The sequence below is a fragment of the Oncorhynchus mykiss genome, chromosome 30 (assembly GCF_013265735.2).
Source record: "Oncorhynchus mykiss isolate Arlee chromosome 30, USDA_OmykA_1.1, whole genome shotgun sequence".
NCBI lineage: Eukaryota > Metazoa > Chordata > Actinopteri > Salmoniformes > Salmonidae > Oncorhynchus > Oncorhynchus mykiss.
In genome coordinates this window covers 6,088,571-6,109,925 of record NC_050570.1, presented here as the reverse complement: position 1 = coordinate 6,109,925, position 21,355 = coordinate 6,088,571, and the positions used below count along the sequence as shown (strand labels likewise).

Below are 21,355 nucleotides of genomic sequence, written 5' to 3'. Positions count from 1 at the left end.
TCGTTTGACCGCTGACCCATTATGGATGCAAGCAATGAGGCAGTGATCGCTGAGATCTTGGTTGAAGACAGCAGAGGTGTAATGAGAAATGTCACCATAAGCATGTTTCATGCAGACAGAGTACTACAATCCCTTTAGGCTCAGCTGATAGTGTGCACCACAACAGCACAGTAGTCTTCCACATTTATTTCCTCTACAATTCAGAATAGAACGCACTACATACAGTACATTATAGAAGAGAGTAGGCCTAGAATGTGACGGTCCCGTCCTGAAACTGGTTTAGTAAGTTAATAATCACCTTCACGGTAGATGGCAGCAGATGACCCTATGTGACGAAATGACCTCAAACCAATCCAAGGGAATAATCATTTTACACTTCCCCTCGACTTGGATTTATCTGACGCAGACAGACAACAACACTGTTCTGAAATTCGTAATAACACAGGGGGGGGTTGCTGGCCTCGGTCTTGCAATTTGCCTGACCTACTAACATCAAACGTTATATCACACAGGGCCAGTCGTCCAACCTGTATCGGGACGGGGGGTAATATCGGTCCGAGTTGAAGAGGGTTACACATGCTATCTGGACAGTGACATTGGTATGACACCGTTGACCTGCGACCATACACAGTTACAGTGTCAACGGAATTGTACTCCGGAAGAAACTGTCAAGACTTGTTTTGGTTCCATCGTGCTCTTTTACGAGTCGACAGGTAACGTTAGCTGGTTAGCAAATCATATATATTTTTTAAATTGTCAAGACACATTTTTTTGCGTCTTAAACATGTCACATAGTTTGCCAGTTTAACGGTTTAGTTCTCTTTGACCTGCTAACTATACCTCTCTTCCGGAATGCTCACTTGTTTTTCTATCGCTAGCCCGTTTGCTAAGTTGCTAGCTGCCCCACTCCAATCCAAATCAGACATTGCCAGGCCTACCAGCTCTAGGGGGTGTTCATTTTGTTTAAAAAATAGCTAGTTAGCACGTATCTACGTCAGCTACCTGTTGACAGGTGAACTTGAATGGCTAGCTAACTGTATTGTAAGTAAGGAGTTTAGTTTGTCAGATTTGTTTAACTTTGCTAGGTACTGTAGCTGTGGCCTGTGAAATCTAGCAGCTGTCCGAGATGATCCATGCTAGCTAATCCTGCTTCATTGTTTTTATTTGCTAGACCTTGACTAAAGTATGTCTTGCCCATGCACATCGGCCGCGAGGATATTCTTGAATTCAGCACAGAGAGGTAAGAACAGATTGCAATCTTGAGAAATTGTAATAACTACAGCTACTTATTCGCATTACATTTTAAACGCTTCTGCTAGCTAGCTAGCTAACTTGCTAACCAGCAAATTACAGTGCCTTCGCAAAGTATTCACACCACTTGACTTTTTCCACAATCTGTTGTTACAATGTGAGATTAAAATGGATTGAATTGTCCGGTTTTTTTTGTCAACTATCTACACAAAATAGAAAGAACAATTCTAACTTGTTTTATTTAAAAAAAAAAATAAAACACTAACCTTGATTAGATTCAAGTATTCAACCCCCTTAGTCAATACGTGTTAGAATCACCTTTGACAGCGATTACAGCTGTGTCTTTCTGGGTAAGTCTCCAAGAGCTTTTCACACCTGGATTGTACAATATTTGTCCATTATTCTTTAAAAATATATTTAAGCTCTGTCAAGTAGTTTGTTGATTATCTCTAGACAGCCATTTTTATGTCTTGCCATAGATTTTAAAGACCATTTAAGTCTAAACTGTAACTAGGCCCCTCAGAAACATTCAATGTTGTGTTGGTAAGCAACTCCAGTGTATATTTGGCCTTGTGTTTTAGGTTATTGTCCTGCTGAAAGTTGAATTTGTCTCCCAGTGTCTGTTTGCCTGTGCTTAGCTCTATTCTGTTTCTTTTTATCCTAAAAAAAAAACTCCCTAGTCCTTGCCGATGACAAGCATACCCATAACATGATGCAGCTACCACCAGGCTTGAAAATATGAAGAGTGGATGTGTTGTGTTGGATTTGCCCCAAACATGATGCTTTGTATTCAGGACATAAAGTTAATTTCTTTGCTACATGTTTTTGCAGTTTTACCTTAATGTCTTTTTGCAAACATGATGCACTCTTTATTTTCACTCTGTCATTTATGTTAGTATTGTGCAGTAACTACAGTGTTTTTGTTACATCCTCAATTATCTCATATCACAGCCTTAAACTCTAACTGTTTTAAAATCACCATTGGCCTCTTGGTGAAATCCCTGAGTGGTTTCCTTCCTTTCTGGAAACTGTGTTAGGAAGGGCGTCTGTAACTTTGTAGTGACTGGGTATATTGATGCACCATCCAACGTATAGTTAATAACTTCACCATGCTCAAAGGGACATTCAATGTGTGCTATTTTGTTTTTGCGAACCATTGGAAAACCTCCCGGGTCTTTGTGGTTGAATCTGTGCTTGAAATTCACTGCTCGACTGAGGGACCTTACAGATAATTGTATGTGTGGGGTATAGAGATGGGGATGTCATTTAAAAATCACGTTAAACGCTATTATTGCACACAGAGTGGGCCCATGCAACTTATGTTACTTGTTAAGCACATTTTTACGCCTGAACTTATTTAGGTTTATCATAACAAAGGGGTTGAAAAGTACTTATTGACTCAAGACATTTCAGCTTTTCATTTTTTAAATATTTAAAAAAATGTCTAAACTTAATTCCACCCTGACATTGTGGGGTATTGAGTGTATATCAGTGACACAAAATATCAATGTAATCGATTTTTAAATTCATGCTGTAACAACAATGTGGGAAAAAGTTATGGCGTGAAGGCACTGTAGCTAGCTCTATTTCAGTGGATAAGCTAAAGTTATGTGACGTTGACCTCGTGAACTATGCCGTGTTCATGTGATAGTCGGGAACTCGTGAACTGAATTCTCCCGACTTGATAACTGGTTGAATGCGGCACGTTGCATAACTACAACCAGTTAGCAAGTCGGAAATGTCAGACTTTCCTAGTTCCGACTAGCACGTGGACGCAGCACAAGTTTTGAAAACGGGTCACCTGTTGCATCCATTTATGATACATGTGGTGTGAGAAAATGTAGTACGATGTCACAAATGCAGCGTTCATGAGGTGGCAGCTAGCTAGCTATATTTCCATAATACCAATGGTTGATGTTGACATTTTGGGGCGGGTTTGTTTTTTGAAATGTCAAAGTGAATGGATTATAACACTGGCCAAAACATTTGGTTGCCTGGTGTTTTTGTTGTACAGGGCTGTCTTGTTCTCGGGTTCAGCTCTATGCTTTGAGCAGACCTGGTTGGGGTTTTCGTGAAGCTCCTCTACCTCGCATAGTCCGAGTGAGATCCTTCCATGAAACTGCAGTATGTTTTGCCTCTAAAGATGGAACGACTAAGGATGGATCTGGCGATGGGGGAAAGGTAAACCTGATTCCACTGGATTGTGACATGTCTGTTTGACACCTTTTTCTTTCTTTCTGGTGACTAGCTTGGACCCAGATCAGTTTGTGCTGTCTTTCATTGCCAAACATGGCATAACAACGTGGAAGGACGGCATAAACAGATCTGGGAACAAGCTAAGTGATGACAGCCATAATTTTAATGACTGAACTGAAATGGAATTAAACCCTAAACCCTGACGACACAAGAATAGACTTTCTAATAAATCTAAATGTGCCGAATACAACAACTGTAGACTTTACCGTGAAATGCTTATTTCGGAGCCTTTTCCCAACAATGCAGGTTTTAAAAGTAAGAAAATTAGCAAAATAAAAAAGGAAATAGGAACACAACAACAATAACAAGGTAATATACAAGGAGTACCAGTACCGAGTCAATGGGTAGGGACACGACAACAATAACAAGGTAATATACAAGGAGTACCAGTACCGAGTCAATGGGCAGGGACACAACAACAATAACAAGGTAATATACAAGGAGTACCAGTACCGAGTCAATGGGCAGGGACACAAAGTGATTGCAGTAATATGTAAAGTCAGAGTAATGTAGAGTCAGTGTAATACATGCTATAACCCCAGTGGTTTCAATAAGTGATAGCTACTGTCCATAGAAACAAGTTTCCTCTGTGTCTAAATTATGTTTTTCTGCTGTGTTGCATTCATGATACAATCTCTCTCTCCCTCTCTCCCTCTCTCTCTCCCTCCCCCCCCCCCCCCCCCCCCCCCCCCCCCCCCCTTTGTGTCCATCATATATGCAGAAGAGCATCAGTGAAGGAAAGAGATTGGCGGGCTCTTCTGGTGGATCAGGGAAGGGGGGTAACCAGCTGCACTGTCCCAAATGTGGAGACCCATGTACACATGTGGAGACCTTTGTATGTGAGGACCTAAAAAATACTCCATTCACATGGGCTGTGTTTTCTAAAGACTCCAGTTGCAGAAAAAGCAGCCGTATAAAATGATCGACTTGTCACACAGTCACTACTGTTTTTATTAAATCAGAAACGCGATAAAGAAACATTTCAATATTCTCACTTTTGTTTGTTTCTCTTCAGCGTCGACACGTTTTGTGAAGTGTGAGAAATGCCATCACTTCTTCGTGGTTCTCTCTGAGACGGACTCTAAGAAGGGTCTGAATAAAGAAGCAGAGTCGCCCGCCGAGGCTGTCAAAATGGCCTTCGCACAGAAACCTCCCCCGCCACCCAAAAAGGTACGAGCACAGAAACCTCCCCCTGCCACACAGAAACCTCCCCCCGCCACACAGAAACCTCCCCCGCCACCCAAAAAGGTACGAGCACAGAAACCTCCCCCCGCCACACAGAAACCTCCTCCCGCCACACAGAAAACCTCCCCCCGCCACCCAAAAAGGTACGAGCACAGAAACCTCCCCCCGCCACACAGAAAACCTCCCCCCGCCACCCAAAAAGGTACGAGCACAGAAACCTCCCCCCGCCACACAGAAAACCTCCCCCCGCCACCCAAAAAGGTACGAGCACAGAAACCTCCTCCCGCCACACAGAAAACCTCCCCCCACCACCCAAAAAGGTACGAGCACAGAAACCTCCCCCCGCCACACAGAAACCTCCTCCCGCCACACAGAAACCTCCCCGCCACCCAAAAAGGTACGAGCACAGAAACCTCCCCCCGCCACACAGAAAACCTCCCCCCGCCACCCAAAAAGGTACGAGCACAGAAACCTCCCCCCGCCACACAGAAACCTCCCCCCGCCACTCAAAAAGGTACGAGCACCAACGACAACAAACAACAACTGGTTCTAGTTTCTATGATGTAATGATTATCCTTAAACAGAAACTACTATGGTAATGCTGCAGGTATACCTGGTGCTGTCATTAAGCAATAAGTTCCGAGTAGGTGTGGTGTATGGCCAATATACCACGGCTAAGGGCTGTTCTTAGGCACGACAACGCAAAGTGGAGTACATTGGCTATATACCACAAACCCCCGAGGTGCCTTATTGCTTTTATTAACTGGTTACCAACTTAATTAGAGTGGTATACGGTCTGATATACCACAGCAGTCAGCCAATCAGCATTCAGTGCTCGAACCACCCAGTTTATAATGCATTATGATACAGTTCATGTATTGTTAGACTTGTCATGAAGAGCAAGTATGACTACGTAATATTGTCTTATAGTCGATGAACCTGCCTTTCAGATCTATGCCTACCTGGACAAGTACGTAGTGGGACAGTCCTATGCTAAGAAAGTGCTGGCAGTAGCTGTGTATAATCACTACAAGAGAATCTACAACAACATCCCTGCTGGGAGCAGACAGGTGGAGGTGGAGAAACAGGCCTCGCTCACTCCACGAGGTCAGTAGTACAGTCTACTGTTAGTTAGAAACAGGCCTCGTTCACCCCGAGGTCAGTAGTACAGTCTACTGTTAGTTAGAAACAGGCCTCGGTCACCCCGAGGTCAGTAGTACAGTCTACTGTTAGTTAGAAACAGGCCTTGTTCACCCGGAGGTCAGTAGTACAGTCTACTGTTAGTTAGAAACGGGCCTCGTTCACCCCGAGGTCAGTAGTACAGTCTACTGTTAGTTAGAAACGGGCCTTGTTCACCCCGAGGTCAGTAGTACAGTCTACTGTTAGTTAGAAACAGGCCTCGGTCACCCCGAGGTCAGTAGTACAGTCTACTGTTACTTAGAAACAGGCCTCGTTCACCCCGAGGTCAGTAGTACAGTCTACTGTTAGTTAGAAACAGGCCTCGTTCACCCCGAGGTCAGTAGTACAGTCTACTGTTAGTTAGAAACAGGCCTCGTTCACCCCGAGGTCATTAGTACAGTCTACTGTTAGTTAGAAACAGGCCTCGTTCACCCCGAGGTCAGTAGTACAGTCTACTGTTAGTTAGAAACAGGCCTCGTTCACCCCGAGGTCATTAGTACAGTCTACTGTTAGTTAGAAACAGGCCTCGTTCACCCCGAGGTCAGTAGTACAGTCTACTGTTACTTAGAAACAGGCCTCGTTCACCCCGAGGTCAGTAGTACAGTCTACTGTTAGTTAGAAACAGGCCTCGTTCACCCCGAGGTCAGTAGTACAGTCTACTGTTAGTTAGAAACAGGTCTCGTTCACCCCGAGGTCAGTAGTACAGTCTACTGTTAGTTAGAAACAGGCCTCACTCACCCGGAGGTCAGTAGTACAGTCTACTGTTAGTTAGAAACAGGCCTCGTTCACCCCGAGGTCAGTAGTACAGTCTACTGTTAGTTAGAAACAGGCCTCGTTCACCCGGAGGTCAGTAGTACAGTCTACTGTTAGTTAGAAACAGGCCTCGTTCACCCCGAGGTCAGTAGTACAGTCTACTGTTAGTTAGAAACAGGCCTCGTTCACCCCGAGGTCAGTAGTACAGTCTACTGTTAGTTAGAAACAGGCCTCGTTCACCCCGAGGTCAGTAGTACAGTCTACTGTTAGTTAGAAACAGGCCTCGTTCACCCCGAGGTCATTAGTACAGTCTACTGTTAGTTAGAAACAGGCCTCGTTCACCCCGAGGTCAGTAGTACAGTCTACTGTTAGTTAGAAACAGGCCTCGTTCACCCCGAGGTCATTAGTACAGTCTACTGTTAGTTAGAAACAGGCCTCGTTCACCCCGAGGTCAGTAGTACAGTCTACTGTTAGTTAGAAACAGGCCTCGTTCACCCCGAGGTCAGTAGTACAGTCTACTGTTAGTTAGAAACAGGCCTCGTTCACCCCGAGGTCAGTAGTACAGTCTACTGTTAGTTAGAAACAGGCCTCGTTCACCCGGAGGTCATTAGTACAGTCTACTGTTAGTTAGAAACAGGCCTCGTTCACCCCGAGGTCATTAGTACAGTCTACTGTTAGTTAGAAACAGGCCTCGTTCACCCGGAGGTCAGTAGTACAGTCTACTGTTAGTTAGAAACAGGCCTCGTTCACCCCGAGGTCATTAGTACAGTCTACTGTTAGTTAGAAACAGGCCTCGTTCACCCCGAGGTCAGTAGTACAGTCTACTGTTAGTTAGAAACAGGCCTCGTTCACCCCGAGGTCAGTAGTACAGTCTACTGTTAGTTAGAAACAGGCCTCGTTCACCCCGAGGTCAGTAGTACAGTCTACTGTTAGTTAGAAACAGGCCTCGTTCACCCCGAGGTCAGTAGTACAGTCTACTGTTAGTTAGAAACAGGCCTCGTTCACCCCGAGGTCAGTAGTACAGTCTACTGTTAGTTAGAAACAGGCCTCGTTCACCCCGAGGTCAGTAGTACAGTCTACTGTTAGTTAGAAACAGGCCTCGTTCACCCCGAGGTCAGTAGTACAGTCTACTGTTAGTTAGAAACAGGCCTCGTTCACCCCGAGGTCAGTAGTACAGTCTACTGTTAGTTAGAAACAGGCCTCGTTCACCCCGAGGTCAGTAGTACAGTCTACTGTTAGTTAGAAACAGGCCTCGTTCACCCCGAGGTCAGTAGTACAGTCTACTGTTAGTTAGAAACAGGCCTCGTTCACCCCGAGGTCAGTACAGTTAGTCATTTGATTGAACACTTTTTAATTTTTTTTAATTTTTAAAATTTAGCTTACTTCAGAATAGTAGAATTTCATTAGGCAACAGTGTTATACTTTCATTATTATGACCAAAATACTAACCACTGTTTTACTAGAATGTTCTGAAACTCCTGTTCAGATGTCAGTCACCTCCAAGGTGCTCTCGTCTGTATCATTTGGCATTTGCTCAATGATTTACTTTTACCCCCACGGTCAACATCTTAAATGGACGATGATAATGGATTTAAACAAGATGATAATGGATTTCAACAAGATGATAATGACAAGAATCCACAGTGGAATCTGATACTCTCTTACAAGGCTGCAGTGATAATAATAATGATGATGTCATCCTCTCTATAGAACTAGAGACGAGAAGACGGGAGGATGAGTACAGATTCACAAGTAAGTGATTTGATTGGTCCTCCTTGCCTGGCTTTCTCCGTATCATTGGCTATTTTAAACATGTCACTTTTTTTTAGATTTTCAAGAATTTGCTCAAATGCCAAAGTTTACAGACAGAACTCATAGTATCTTGTTGTCAATGACTTCGTCGTTTTGCGGGTGTGTTAGATTAATTATTTTAGAAATAATTTGCCATTTATGATTTTAAGTGTAATAAATAGTGGAGGTGGAAAAAATCGATAGTTACATATCAGGATATTATTTTGATGAAATATTATATCTTATCGTTTTTTTTTTTTTTTTTTACAAAATCACAATATTATTTTTGCACTAGTTGGCTGTACCTGCACCAACACTTCATAATTTGTTCTCCATCTTTTGAAATAGGGAGCCAATTAGATTTCCGCACTGTTATTTCCATGACTGATCAAAACTCGGTCTTCTCATGACTCTCTCTTGTCTCTCTGTAGCAGACATAATATGATGACCAATATGTTTGGAACATCGAATCACAGTATAATCACAGTGTCGAATCGAAATGCATATAGAATGGTGTGGTGATAATATGGTATGGTGATAATATGGTGTGGTGATAATATGGTATGGTGAGGTCCCTCAGTATGGTGATAATATGGTGTGGTGATAATATGGTATGGTGATAATATGGTATGGTGATAATATGGTATGGTGATAATATGGTATGGTGAGGTCCCTCAGTATGGTGATAATATGGTATGGTGATAATATGGTATGGTGATAATATGGTATGGTGAGGTCCCTCAGTATGGTGATACTATGGTATGGTGATAGTATGGTATGGTGATAATATGGTATGGTGAGGTCCCTCAGTATGGTGATAATATGGTATGGTGATAATATGGTATGGTGATAATATGGTATGGTGATAATATGGTATGGTGAGGTCCCTCAGTATGGTGATAATATGGTATGGTGATAATATGGTATGGTGATAATATGGTATGGTGAGGTCCCTCAGTATGGTGATAATATGGTATGGTGATAATATGGTATGGTGATAGTATGGTATGGTTATAATATGGTATGGTGATAGTATGGTATGGTGATAATATGGTATGGTGATAGTATGGTATGGTATGGTTATAATATGGTATGGTGATAATATGGTGTGGTGATAATATGGTATGGTGAGGTCCCTCAGTATGGTGATAATATGGTATGGTGATAATATGGTATGGTGATAATATGGTATGGTGATAATATGGTATGGTGATAATATGGTGTGGTGATAATATGGTATGGTGAGGTCCCTCAGTATGGTGATAATATGGTATGGTGATAATATGGTATGGTGATAGTATGGTATGGTATGGTTATAATATGGTATGGTGATAATATGGTATGGCGAGGTCCCTCAGTATGGTTATAATATGGTATGGTGATAGTATGGTATGGTATGGTATGGTTATAATATGGTATGGTGATAATATGGTATGGTGAGGTCCCTCAGTATGGTGATAATATGGTATGGTGATAATATGGTATGGTGAGGTCCCTAAGTATGGTGATAATATGGTATGGTGATAATATAGTATGGTGATAATATGGTATGGTGAGGTCCCTCAGTATGGTTATAATATGGTATGGTGATAGTATGGTATGGTGATAATATGGTATGGTGATAATATGGTGTGGTGATAATATGGTATGGTGAGGTCCCTCAGTATGGTGAGGTCTCTCAGTATGGTGATAATATGGTATGGTGATAATATGGTATGGTGAGGTCCCTCAGTATGGTGATAATATGGTATGGTGATAATATGGTGTGGTGATAATATGGTATGGTGATAATATAGTATGGTGATAATATGGTATGGTGAGGTCCCTCAGTATGGTGATAATATGGTATGGTGATAATATGGTGTGGTGATAATATGGTATGGTGATAATATGGTATGGTGAGGTCCCTCAGTATGGTGATAATATGGTATGGTGATAATATGGTATGGTGAGGTCCCTCAGTATGGTGATAATATAGTGTTGTGAGGTCCCTGGCAATTCCCAGCCCCAGTAATAAATAATCTGTGTGCACGTTGTGAACTCGATGTAGCTAGTCGCCATGCTGGACAGATAAGGTGTCCCAATGACCCAGAAAATACATTTGTAGTCAAATCAAATCAAATGTATTTATATAGCCCTTCGTACATCAGCTGATATCTCAAAGTGCTGTACAGAAACACAGCCTAAAACCCCAAACAGCAAGCAATGCAGGTGTAGAAGCACGGTGGCTAGTCTTGCTATCTATCCCAGCCTTCGGCCCTGCTCAGTGCAGGGTGCATGTATTTTTAGATTGAACTTGGACCTATTGCTGCAATGGCAGCAGGCAGCACCACAGATACCGATACTTCACATTAGAACTAGAGAGCCTAGATTATGCAATATCATGCCTGGAAAAAAACACACAAAAACCAAGACACAAACTTGTTATAAATATATAACACAATTCATTAATACATTACATACTTTTAATACAACTCAAGTTGCCAGATCACAGAGAGTAAGCCAACATTGCATAGCCTGTTTGGAAAAGTTACCTTTTATTGCCTGGTCATTGCTATGAGGGATGGGAAACATTGACCCAAAATGGATTCCCCTTAGCCTGGGTGCCAGTCTTTTTTTTTCTGCCCTCTCGCCAACTCCTTTATGGAATCGGTCATGTCGAAGAAGCTTGACAAGGATGGCAGTGGAGTTGACATTTGGCAAGGGATCAAACCGATCTGGGACCAGGCTAGAATTCACCACTGTCCTGCTGCCAAATCTGAACCCAAATATACAATACGACTGTTTTTTGTTTACGTTTGTCATCATAGAACTCCTTCAAATAGCAGGGATCAGTCCCCATGGCAACGCCCTGGGAGCCTCCATGCAGCAACAGGCCACTCAGCAGGCTCCTCAGGAGAGGAGGGGCGGAGACGTGTTAGACTCCACACACACCGACATCAAACTGGAGAAGAGCAACATCGTGCTGCTAGGCCCCACCGGATCAGGTTAGTAGACTACTCGTGACGTCATCAAACCGGTTCTGGCATCACTCGTGACGTCATCAAACCGGTTCTGGCATCACTCGTGACGTCATCAAACCGGTTCTGGCATCACTCGTGATGTCATCAAACCAGTTCTGGCATCACTCGTGACGTCATCAAACCGGTTCTGGCATCACTCGTGATGTCATCAAAGCAGTTCTGGCATCACTCGTGACGTCATCAAACCAGTTCTGGCATCACTCGTGACGTCATCAAACCAGTTCTGGCATCACTCGTGACGTCATCAAACCAGTTCTGGCATCAGTGTGAGACGAACTAAATGCGTTGTGGCTCGTACCTTCAATGTCCTGGGACAAAAAGCCAAGGCACTTCTAATTCATTTTTGGTGCCATTTTATTTTAGTTACAAACAGGGTACATTTCTATATACTGTACTCTATACCATCTACTGCATATTGTCTATGCCGTTCGGCTATCGCTCATCCATATATTTATATGTACATATTCTCATTCCCCCCTTTAGATGTGTGTGTATTAGGTAGTTGTTGGGGAATTGTTAGATTACTTGTTAGATATTACTGCACGGTCGGAACTAGAAGCACAAGCATTTCGCTACACTCGCGTTAACATCTGCTAACCATGTGTATGTGACCAATAACATTTGATTTTATTTGGGTAGTGTTCATCATTTTGAGGACCTTAAGCGAGATTTGGTTGGGGGGGGGGGGTCTGTCACAGACAAAGGCAGGACAGTTGAAACTGGATCAGCAGCGCGACCAGGTGAACTGGGGACAGCCATGGTCAGGCCAGGTAGTCCTGAGACATGGTCCTAGGGAGAGAGAAAGAATTAGAGGGAGCATACTTAAATTCACACAGGACACCAGATAAGACAGGAGAATTTCACCAGCTGTATCGGACTGACCTTAGCCCCCCGGCACATAGGCTATTGCAGCATAGATACTGGAGGCTGAGACAGGGGGAGTCAGGGGACAAAGTGGCCACGTCCAAAGATACCCCCGGACAGGGCCAACCAGGCAGGACGTTATATGTGTAATCTGCTTGAAACATTAAAGTGACTTACCTTACAAGGCAGCCATTTTCCACTCCATTCAAATGCAAATCATTTGATTCATGCACTGGGTTGTCTGGCTGTCGTGGTTTTATTTAAACTTGCCCTTCCCTCATCTACACTGATATTATTTCAGTAGAACTCGAGTATGATAAAAAAAATGATCTCCCATAGCTATCTATCTATCTATCTATCTATCTATCTATTTATTTACTAACAAACAAATAAACGGCAGTGAAATACATCCTTACTGTCCTTACACATTCTTTACTGTACTTTCCCAGGCAAGACATTGTTGGCCCAGACCCTGGCCAAGTGTCTAGATGTACCTTTTGCCATCTGTGATTGTACCACCCTGACCCAGGCTGGCTACGTGGGGGAGGATATCGAGTCTGTTATCGCCAAGCTGCTGCAGGATGCAAACTACTCTGTGGATAAAGCACAGCAAGGTGGGTGAATCACAAACTCTGTTTTCTGGGTTATTTTACGACTGTTTAAAGACATGCTCCGGTACTATGGCGACTAAGAAAATATTTGGCTTTTGGGGCTGGATGTGTCAATGTGCAGTTCATGGATAATCTATGAGGAGAATTACTGTTTTACCTCAATTAGCCACCAAATCAGTTAAAGTAACTGTATTCTTGGAGATGTGCCGTGCCATTTTCCCTACATTTCCCCCCCGCATGGGCCAGCCCCCTAACAATTCAAGTTCTAGCCAATGAGCTTCAGCCCTTCGAATTTGAGTGAGCAAGAGGCCTGCGTTATCCAATGACGTTGCACGGCGGGCCCAACAGCTCAGTGGACACAGCAGAGAGCGAGAGAGCGCAATGACGTGGTGCATTTTTCTGTACATGATGTGACGTAGGACACCATTTTGGGGGACCAAAATGTGCTCGTGAGCACTACTTTCAGAACTACTGGCTAAAAACTATACAAAGTACCGGAGAATCTCTTTAATAGTCCTGTTTTACAAGCCCCAGTATTATGAAAATAGAACTGCATTTGGACTGTGTTCTGCAATTTTATTCTGCAACTTCCTAATTACATAAGCCCCTTTGAACAATATATGGTTTTGTCCTTACCCCTCCGAAAGACACCCAGGTTGGAGAGTTTCTGGGTGCCCAGTTTCTGGGTTGGAGCAGTTGTTGTGGTGGGTGCCTTGCTCAATGGACACAATGGCAGGCAATGGCATCTATGAGTTGATACCAGCAACCCTTCGGTTGCCAGCTCACTTCCCGACAGATTTTTCAACTACTTGTTTACTGAGCTAACCTGCTCCAGCGTGCTGTTCCACAGCTGACCCTGTGCTGTTTCCTGCCTCTTGTACTCTCTCTGTGTCTCTGTCTCTGTGTGTCTGTCTCTGTGTGTGATGTATAGAGAGAGGTTGGGAATAACCTAGGACAGAAAAAAAAGACCCATTTCTGATTCCCATTAGACGATAAAGTTGTCATTTTTTTCTGTGGTTTCCCTGTACAATAGGCATAGTGTTTCTGGATGAGGTGGACAAGATCGGCAGTGTTCCTGGGATCCACCAGCTCAGAGATGTAGGAGGAGAGGGTGTACAACAGGTCAGTACTGTTCTACGCTGTCCACAAGTCTAGTAGATGCCTCTAGTGTGTAGAGGGAGGTATTAAACTCTATCTTTAACACTACACTACCTCTAATAATGATACTTTAGTTAATGTTCAAACACTCGCCCTGTCATCTACGTACCTCTAATAATGATCAAGGATGCAAACTAGTCACCTTTAGCAGAAATTTGACATTTTTAATACAAAATAGGTGACCTACCTGATTCGTGTAGAGCCGATGGAGGGGGGGTGCTTTGGATCACTACTGGCTGTAAGTGAACAAGTGATGCGTGTTTACCGCTATACTGTCTGTATCCAAGTCTCAGCCAATCGTCCACATAACAACAGAATGCAGCACGCTACTGAAGAGGGAAGAGACAACCAATTTGATAGTTACAGCATCAGCGTGCACCTTGGGAAGACAGCAGAGAGTAGAAAGGCAGTTTGACAGTTACAGCATCAGCGTGCACCCTGGGAAGACAGCAGAGAGTAGGAAGGCAGTTTGACAGTTACAGCATCAGCGTGCACCCTGGGAAGACAGCAGAGAGTAGGAAGGCAGTTTGACAGTTACAGCATCAGCGTGCACCCTGGGAAGACAGCAGAGAGTAGGAAGGCAGTTTGACAGTTACAGCATCAGCGTGCACCCTGGGAAGACAGCAGAGAGTAGGAAGGCAGTTTGACAGTTACAGCATCAGCGTGCACCCTGGGAAGACAGCAGAGAGTAGAAAGGCAGTTTGACAGTTACAGCATCAGCGTGCACCCTGGGAAGACAGCAGAGAGTAGAAAGGCAGTTTGACAGTTACAGCATCAGCGTGCACCCTGGGAAGACAGCAGAGAGTAGGAAGGCAGTTTGACAGTTACAGCATCAGCGTGCACCCTGGGAAGACAGCAGAGAGTAGAAAGGCAGTTTGACAGTTACAGCAGCGCGTCCCCTGGACGGTAACGAAGAGGTAGGTGAGAAGCCTGACCACGGAGATGGGGGTGAGAAGGTGAGGAAGCGTACTTCATGAGCTGTAACCGAAAAGAAAAGAAAAAAAAAACTGCCATTTGGAAAGTTTGAGGTGAGGGAGAAAGTGTGGTGGGACAAGTATTGTTAGCATTTTTAATTAAGTAACGTTATCTTGTTAGCTGGGTCGAATTCTCCATTAGCTAGCCAGAGAAATGTTGAGCAACATCTGATCAAATAATTTAGTTTATAGTGTGAAAATGAACTGGCTAATAAAGTCACAGCTAGCGTTAGCTAGCTATCGTTACGACACCAGATAAGCTAACATTAATAACCTAACCAATTCACTATAGTATTAACTGGTATACGACTCCTTGCCCTTCCAAGTTATAACGCGTTAGTTGCTTACTGGACCCTGGCAATCTGTGTGAAATGTTGACTAGATAACTAGCTAACAAACTAACTACTATCTATGAACCAGTGTTTTCCCTCTACAGTGTGTGGTTAATTTTCAGAATGAGAGAATTAGGGTGAAAATGAGGCGTTGCTTGTTAAACAAGTGGATTCAGGGATGAAGTGTAGCTGGAGCTGGGCCTGGTTTAAACTGGTTGCCACTGTAGAGGTGAAAAGAACACCACACACTTTCCCTCTTTCTCACTTCTTCAATACAGTGGATACAAATGGGTATGTCAGGTGTTACTCTCTGCCTGAAAGAGATCAATTATGCCACAAAAGGGTATCATGCTCTGCTGGCACGTTGTAGAACAGATGTCCACAGGCAGAAAGTGTACAGTGTAATAATGTGCAGTGTGTAGCCCTATGATATTGCTTTAGTTGTGTTGAACATGACAGTAACACTTGTCTGTGAGTGAGGGGGAACTATTACATTTTTAACTCGGTGAATGTTATTTTTGCACACATGTAGCCTTGTGCACTTGATCGATGTCTACTATAGTGGCCAAATATTTTGAGTTAAAAATAGAATGCCTGTTTGTTTTATTCTATTTCTACTTTAAGATGAGTCGTCTTCGTCCCCCCCCCCCCCCCCCCAGTGCAAAATTTAGATGGGTGTGGCCACAAGCCTTCTATTGTAAAGGCTGTCATGGCTAACTGCAATATTAGTGTATTGTTTGGCTAACTGCAATATGAGTGTATTGTTTGGCTAACTGCAAAATGAGTGTATTGTTTGATTTGAGTGTCGTTTGCAGTAAAGTCTTGGCAACAAATAACATTGGATTGCTTTCTTTAAAAAAGTCCGATCATCATTCTGTGTTGTTTAAATAGTTAAAGCTCACATTTCCCCCTAGCAGGGATTTTTTTTTGCGTGTTTTGATGCAACAAAAACGTTTTTAGGCCCTCACCATTTTGCATCCCTGTATGACACTTTATTTAATGTTCAAACAGACGGCAGGTCTGATACATACCTCAAATGATTTTGGGGCGGCAGGTAGCCTAGTGGTTAGAGGGTAGGGGCGGCAGGTAGCCTAGTGGTTAGAGGGTAGAGGCGGCAGGTAGCCTAGTGGTTAGAGTGTAGAGGTGGCAGGTAGCCTAGTGGTTAGAGGGTAGGGGCGGCAGGTAGCCTAGTGGTTAGAGGGTAGGGGCGGCAGGTAGCCTAGTGGTTAGAGGGTAGAGGCGGCAGGTAGCCTAGTGGTTAGAGTGTAGAGGTGGCAGGTAGCCTAGTGGTTAGAGTGTAGAGGTGGCAGGTAGCCTAGTGGTTAGAGGGTAGGGGCGGCAGGTAGCCTAGTGGTTAGAGTGTAGGGGCGGCAGGTAGCCTAGTGGTTAGAGTGTAGGGGCGGCAGGTAGCCTAGTGGTTAGAGTGTAGAGGTGGCAGGTAGCCTAGTGGTTAGAGTGTAGAGGTGGCAGGTAGCCTAGTGGTTAGAGGGTAGGGGCGGCAGGTAGCCTAGTGGTTAGAGTGTAGGGGCGGCAGGTAGCCTAGTGGTTAGAGGGTAGGGGCGGCAGGTAGCCTAGTGGTTAGAGTGTAGGGGCGGCAGGTAGCCTAGTGGTTAGAGGGTAGGGGCGGCAGGGTAGCCTAGTGGTTAGAGGGTAGGGGCGGCAGGTAGCCTAGTGGTTAGAGGGTAGGGGCGGCAGGTAGCCTAGTGGTTAGAGGGTAGGGACGGCAGGTAGCCTAGTGGTTAGAGGGTAGGGGCGGCAGGTAGCCTAGTGGTTAGAGGGTAGGGGCGGCAGGTAGCCTAGTGGTTAGAGGGTAGGGGCGGCAGGTAGCCTAGTGGTTAGAGGGTAGGGGCGGCAGGTAGCCTAGTGGTTAGAGGGTAGGGGCGGCAGGTAGCCTAGTGGTTAGAGGGTAGGGGCGGCAGGGTAGCCTAGTGGTTAGAGGGTAGGGGCGGCAGGTAGCCTAGTGGTTAGAGGGTAGGGGCGGCAGGTAGCCTAGTGGTTAGAGGGTAGGGGCGGCAGGTAGCCTAGTGGTTAGAGTGTAGAGGAGGCAGGCAGCCTAGTGGTTAGAGTGTAGAGGTGGCAGGTAGCCTAGTGGTTAGAGTGTAGAGGTGGCAGGTAGCCTAGTGGTTAGAGTGTAGAGGTGGCAGGTAGCCTAGTGGTTAGAGGGTAGGGGCGGCAGGGTAGCCTAGTGGTTAGAGGGTAGGGGCGGCAGGTAGCCTAGTGGTTAGAGGGTAGGGGCGGCAGGTAGCCTAGTGGTTAGAGGGTAGGGGCGGCAGGTAGCCTAGTGGTTAGAGGGTAGGGGCGGCAGGTAGCCTAGTGGTTAGAGGGTAGGGGCGGCAGGTAGCCTAGTGGTTAGAGGGTAGGGGCGGCAGGTAGCCTAGTGGTTAGAGTGTAGAGGTGGCAGGTAGCCTAGTGGTTAGAGTGTAGAGGTGGCAGGTAGCCTAGTGGTTAGAGTGTAGAGGTGGCAGGGTAGCCTAGTGGTTAGAGTGTAGAGGTGGCAGGTAGCCTAGTGGTTAGAGTGTAGAGGTGGCAGGTAGCCTAGTGGTTAGAGTGTAGAGGTGGCAGGTAACCTAGTGGTTAGAGTGTAGAGGTGGCAGGTAGCCTAGTGGTTAGAGGGTAGGGGCGGCAGGTAGCCTAGTGGTTAGAGGGTAGGGGCGGCAGGTAGCCTAGTGGTTAGAGGGTAGGGGCGGCAGGGTAGACTAGTGGTTAGAGTGTAGGGGCGGCAGGTAGCCTAGTGGTTAGAGGGTAGGGGCGGCAGGTAGCCTAGTGGTTAGAGGGTAGGGGCGGCAGGTAGCCTAGTGGTTAGAGGGTAGGGGCGGCAGGTAGACTAGTGGTTAGAGGGTAGGGGCGGCAGGTAGCCTAGTGGTTAGAGGGTAGGGGCGGCAGGTAGCCTAGTGGTTAGAGGGTAGGGGCGGCAGGTAGCCTAGTGGTTAGAGGGTAGGGGCGGCAGGTAGCCTAGTGGTTAGAGGGTAGGGGCGGCAGGTAGCCTAGTGGTTAGAGTGTAGAGGTGGCAGGTAGCCTAGTGGTTAGAGGGTAGGGGCGGCAGGTAGCCTAGTGGTTAGAGTGTAGAGGCGGCAGGGTAGCCTAGTGGTTAGAGTGTAGAGGTGGCAGGGTAGCCTAGTGGTTAGAGTGTAGAGGTGGCAGGTAGCCTAGTGGTTAGAGTGTAGAGGTGGCAGGTAGCCTAGTGGTTAGAGGGTAGGGGCGGCAGGTAGCCTAGTGGTTAGAGGGTAGGGGCGGCAGGTAGCCTAGTGGTTAGAGGGTAGGGGCGGCAGGGTAGACTAGTGGTTAGAGTGTAGGGGCGGCAGGTAGCCTAGTGGTTAGAGGGTAGGGGCGGCAGGTAGCCTAGTGGTTAGAGGGTAGGGGCGGCAGGTAGCCTAGTGGTTAGAGGGTAGGGGCGGCAGGTAGACTAGTGGTTAGAGGGTAGGGGCGGCAGGTAGCCTAGTGGTTAGAGGGTAGGGGCGGCAGGTAGCCTAGTGGTTAGAGGGTAGGGGCGGCAGGTAGCCTAGTGGTTAGAGGGTAGGGGCGGCAGGTAGACTAGTGGTTAGAGGGTAGGGGCGGCAGGTAGCCTAGTGGTTAGAGGGTAGGGGCGGCAGGTAGCCTAGTGGTTAGAGGGTAGGGGCGGCAGGTAGCCTAGTGGTTAGAGGGTAGGGGCGGCAGGGTAGCCTAGTGGTTAGAGGGTAGGGGCGGCAGGTAGCCTAGTGGTTAGAGGGTAGGGGCGGCAGGTAGCCTAGTGGTTAGAGGGTAGGGGCGGCAGGTAGCCTAGTGGTTAGAGGGTAGGGGCGGCAGGGTAGCCTAGTGGTTAGAGGGTAGGGGCCGCAGGGTAGACTAGTGGTTAGAGTGTAGGGGCGGCAGGTAGCCTAGTGGTTAGAGGGTAGGGGCGGCAGGTAGCCTAGTGGTTAGAGTGTAGAGGTGGCAGGGTAGCCTAGTGGTTAGAGTGTAGAGGTGGCAGGTAGCCTAGTGGTTAGAGGGTAGGGGCGGCAGGTAGCCTAGTGGTTAGAGGGTAGGGGCGGCAGGTAGCCTAGTGGTTAGAGGGTAGGGGCGGCAGGTAGCCTAGTGGTTAGAGGGTAGGGGCGGCAGGTAGCCTAGTGGTTAGAGGGTAGGGGCGGCAGGTAGCCTAGTGGTTAGAGGGTAGGGGCGGCAGGTAGCCTAGTGGTTAGAGGGTAGGGGCGGCAGGTAGCCTAGTGGTTAGAGGGTTTGGGGCGGCAGGGTAGCCTAGTGGTTAGAGTGTAGAGGTGGCAGGGTAGCCTAGTGGTTAGAGGGTAGGGGCGGCAGGGTAGCCTAGTGGTTAGAGTGTAGAGGTGGCAGGTAGCCTAGTGGTTAGAGGGTAGGGGCGGCAGGTAGCCTAGTGGTTAGAGGGTAGGGGCGGCAGGTAGCCTAGTGGCTGGAGGGTTGGACTTGGAACCGAAAGGTTGCAAGATCGTATCGCCCGAGCTGACAAGGCACAAATCTGTCATTCTGCCCCCTGAACAAGGCAGTTAACCCACTGTTCCCCGGTAGGCCGTCATTGAAAATAATAATTTGTTCTTAACTGACTTGCCTAGTTAAATAAAGGTCAAATAAACAAGGATACTTTAGTTAATGTTTAAACACTGCCGTCCTCTACATACCTCTGATAATGATGCTTTATTTGTGTCCATTAGGAAAGTTTTTCTGTGTCTCTCCCTAACTCCCTCTGTCTCAGCTGTAATCGCTGCCAAAGGTGATTCTAACATGTATTAAATACTTACCTTATCAAGATATGAGTTTTTTTTATTTTCCATTCATTAAAAAAAAAATAATAATAATAATTATATATAATTTTGTTGATACTTGACAAAAAGTCAAGAGGTGTGAAATGCTTTCTGAATGCATTGTGTATGGTATGGGAGGCGTTAAGTGTTAGACAAGCGTTTTGTTTTGTAGGGTCTGCTCAAACTCCTGGAGGGCACGATAGTGAACGTTCCAGAGAAGAACTCCAGGAAGTTGAGGGGAGAGACGGTGCAGGTGGACACCACTAACATCCTGTTCGTAGCGTCAGGGGCCTTCAACGGACTCGACAGAATCGTCAGCAGACGGAAGAATGAAAAGGTGAGTAAGAAATATAATTATTATTTTCCCTCTGTGTATCCACCCAGACCTGTAAACGGGCTGTAGTCCTCTGTGTATCCACCCAGACCTGTAAACGCGCTGTAGTCCTCTGTGTATCCACCCAGACCTGTAATAATGCTGTAGTCCTCTGTGTATCCACCCTGACCTGTAATAAGGCTGTAGTCCTCTGTGTATCCACCCAGACCTGTAATAAGGCTGTAGTCCTCTGTGTATCCACCCAGACCTGTAATAAGGCTGTAGTCCTCTGTGTATCCACCCTGACCTGTAATAAGGCTGTAGTCCTCTGTGTATCCACCCAGACCTGTAAAAGGCTGTAGTCCTCTGTGTATCCACCCAGACCAGTAATAATGCTGTAGTCATCTGTGTCTCCACCCAGACCTGTAATAAGGCTGTAGTCCTCTGTGTATCCACCCAGACCTGTAAAAGGGCTGTAGTCCTCTGTGTATCCACCCAGACCTGTAAAAGGGCTGTAGTCCTCTGTGTATCCACCCTGACCTGTAAACGGGCTGTAGTCCTCTGTGTCTCCACCCAGACCTGTAATAAGGCTGTAGTCCTCTGTGTATCCACCCAGACCTGTAAAAGGGCTGTAGTCCTCTGTGTATCCACCCAGACCTGTAAACGGGCTGTAGACCTCTGTGTATCCACCCAGACCTGTAAACGGGCTGTAGTCCTCTGTGTATCCACCCAGACCAGTAATAAGGCTGTAGTCCTCTGTGTATCCACCCAGACCAGTAATAAGGCTGTAGTCCTCTGTGTATCCACCCAGACCTGTAAACGGGCTGTAGTCCTCTGTGTATCCACCCAGACCAGTAATAAGGCTGTAGTCCTCTGTGTATCCACCCAGACCTGTAAACGGGCTGTAGTCCTCTGTGTATCCACCCAGACCTGTAAAC

At 46.1% G+C, this 21,355-nt stretch overlaps 1 protein-coding gene across 3 annotated transcripts in view; it reads left to right on the top strand.

The window, feature by feature from the left end:
- Positions 1–369: 369 nt before the first annotated feature.
- LOC110521200 (ATP-dependent Clp protease ATP-binding subunit clpX-like, mitochondrial) overlaps positions 370–21,355 on the top strand; it is a 32,812-nt gene continuing 11,826 nt past the window's right edge. The window contains exons 1-11 of one of the 3 annotated variants that reach the window (XM_036968453.1): positions 370–726; positions 1,172–1,240; positions 3,266–3,432; positions 4,229–4,346; positions 4,523–4,677; positions 5,643–5,799; positions 8,335–8,376; positions 11,226–11,402; positions 12,752–12,916; positions 13,947–14,035; positions 20,277–20,441. In XM_036968453.1, the coding sequence (XP_036824348.1) occupies positions 1,186–1,240; positions 3,266–3,432; positions 4,229–4,346; positions 4,523–4,677; positions 5,643–5,799; positions 8,335–8,376; positions 11,226–11,402; positions 12,752–12,916; positions 13,947–14,035; positions 20,277–20,441 (1,290 nt within the window). In that variant the 5' untranslated portion in view covers positions 370–726; positions 1,172–1,185. Of the gene's footprint in view, positions 727–773; positions 1,042–1,171; positions 1,241–3,265; positions 3,433–4,228; positions 4,347–4,522; positions 4,678–5,642; positions 5,800–8,334; positions 8,377–11,225; positions 11,403–12,751; positions 12,917–13,946; positions 14,036–20,276; positions 20,442–21,355 lie in introns of those variants that run through there. The other 2 variants (XM_036968451.1, XM_036968452.1) reach the window with 2 other exon arrangements.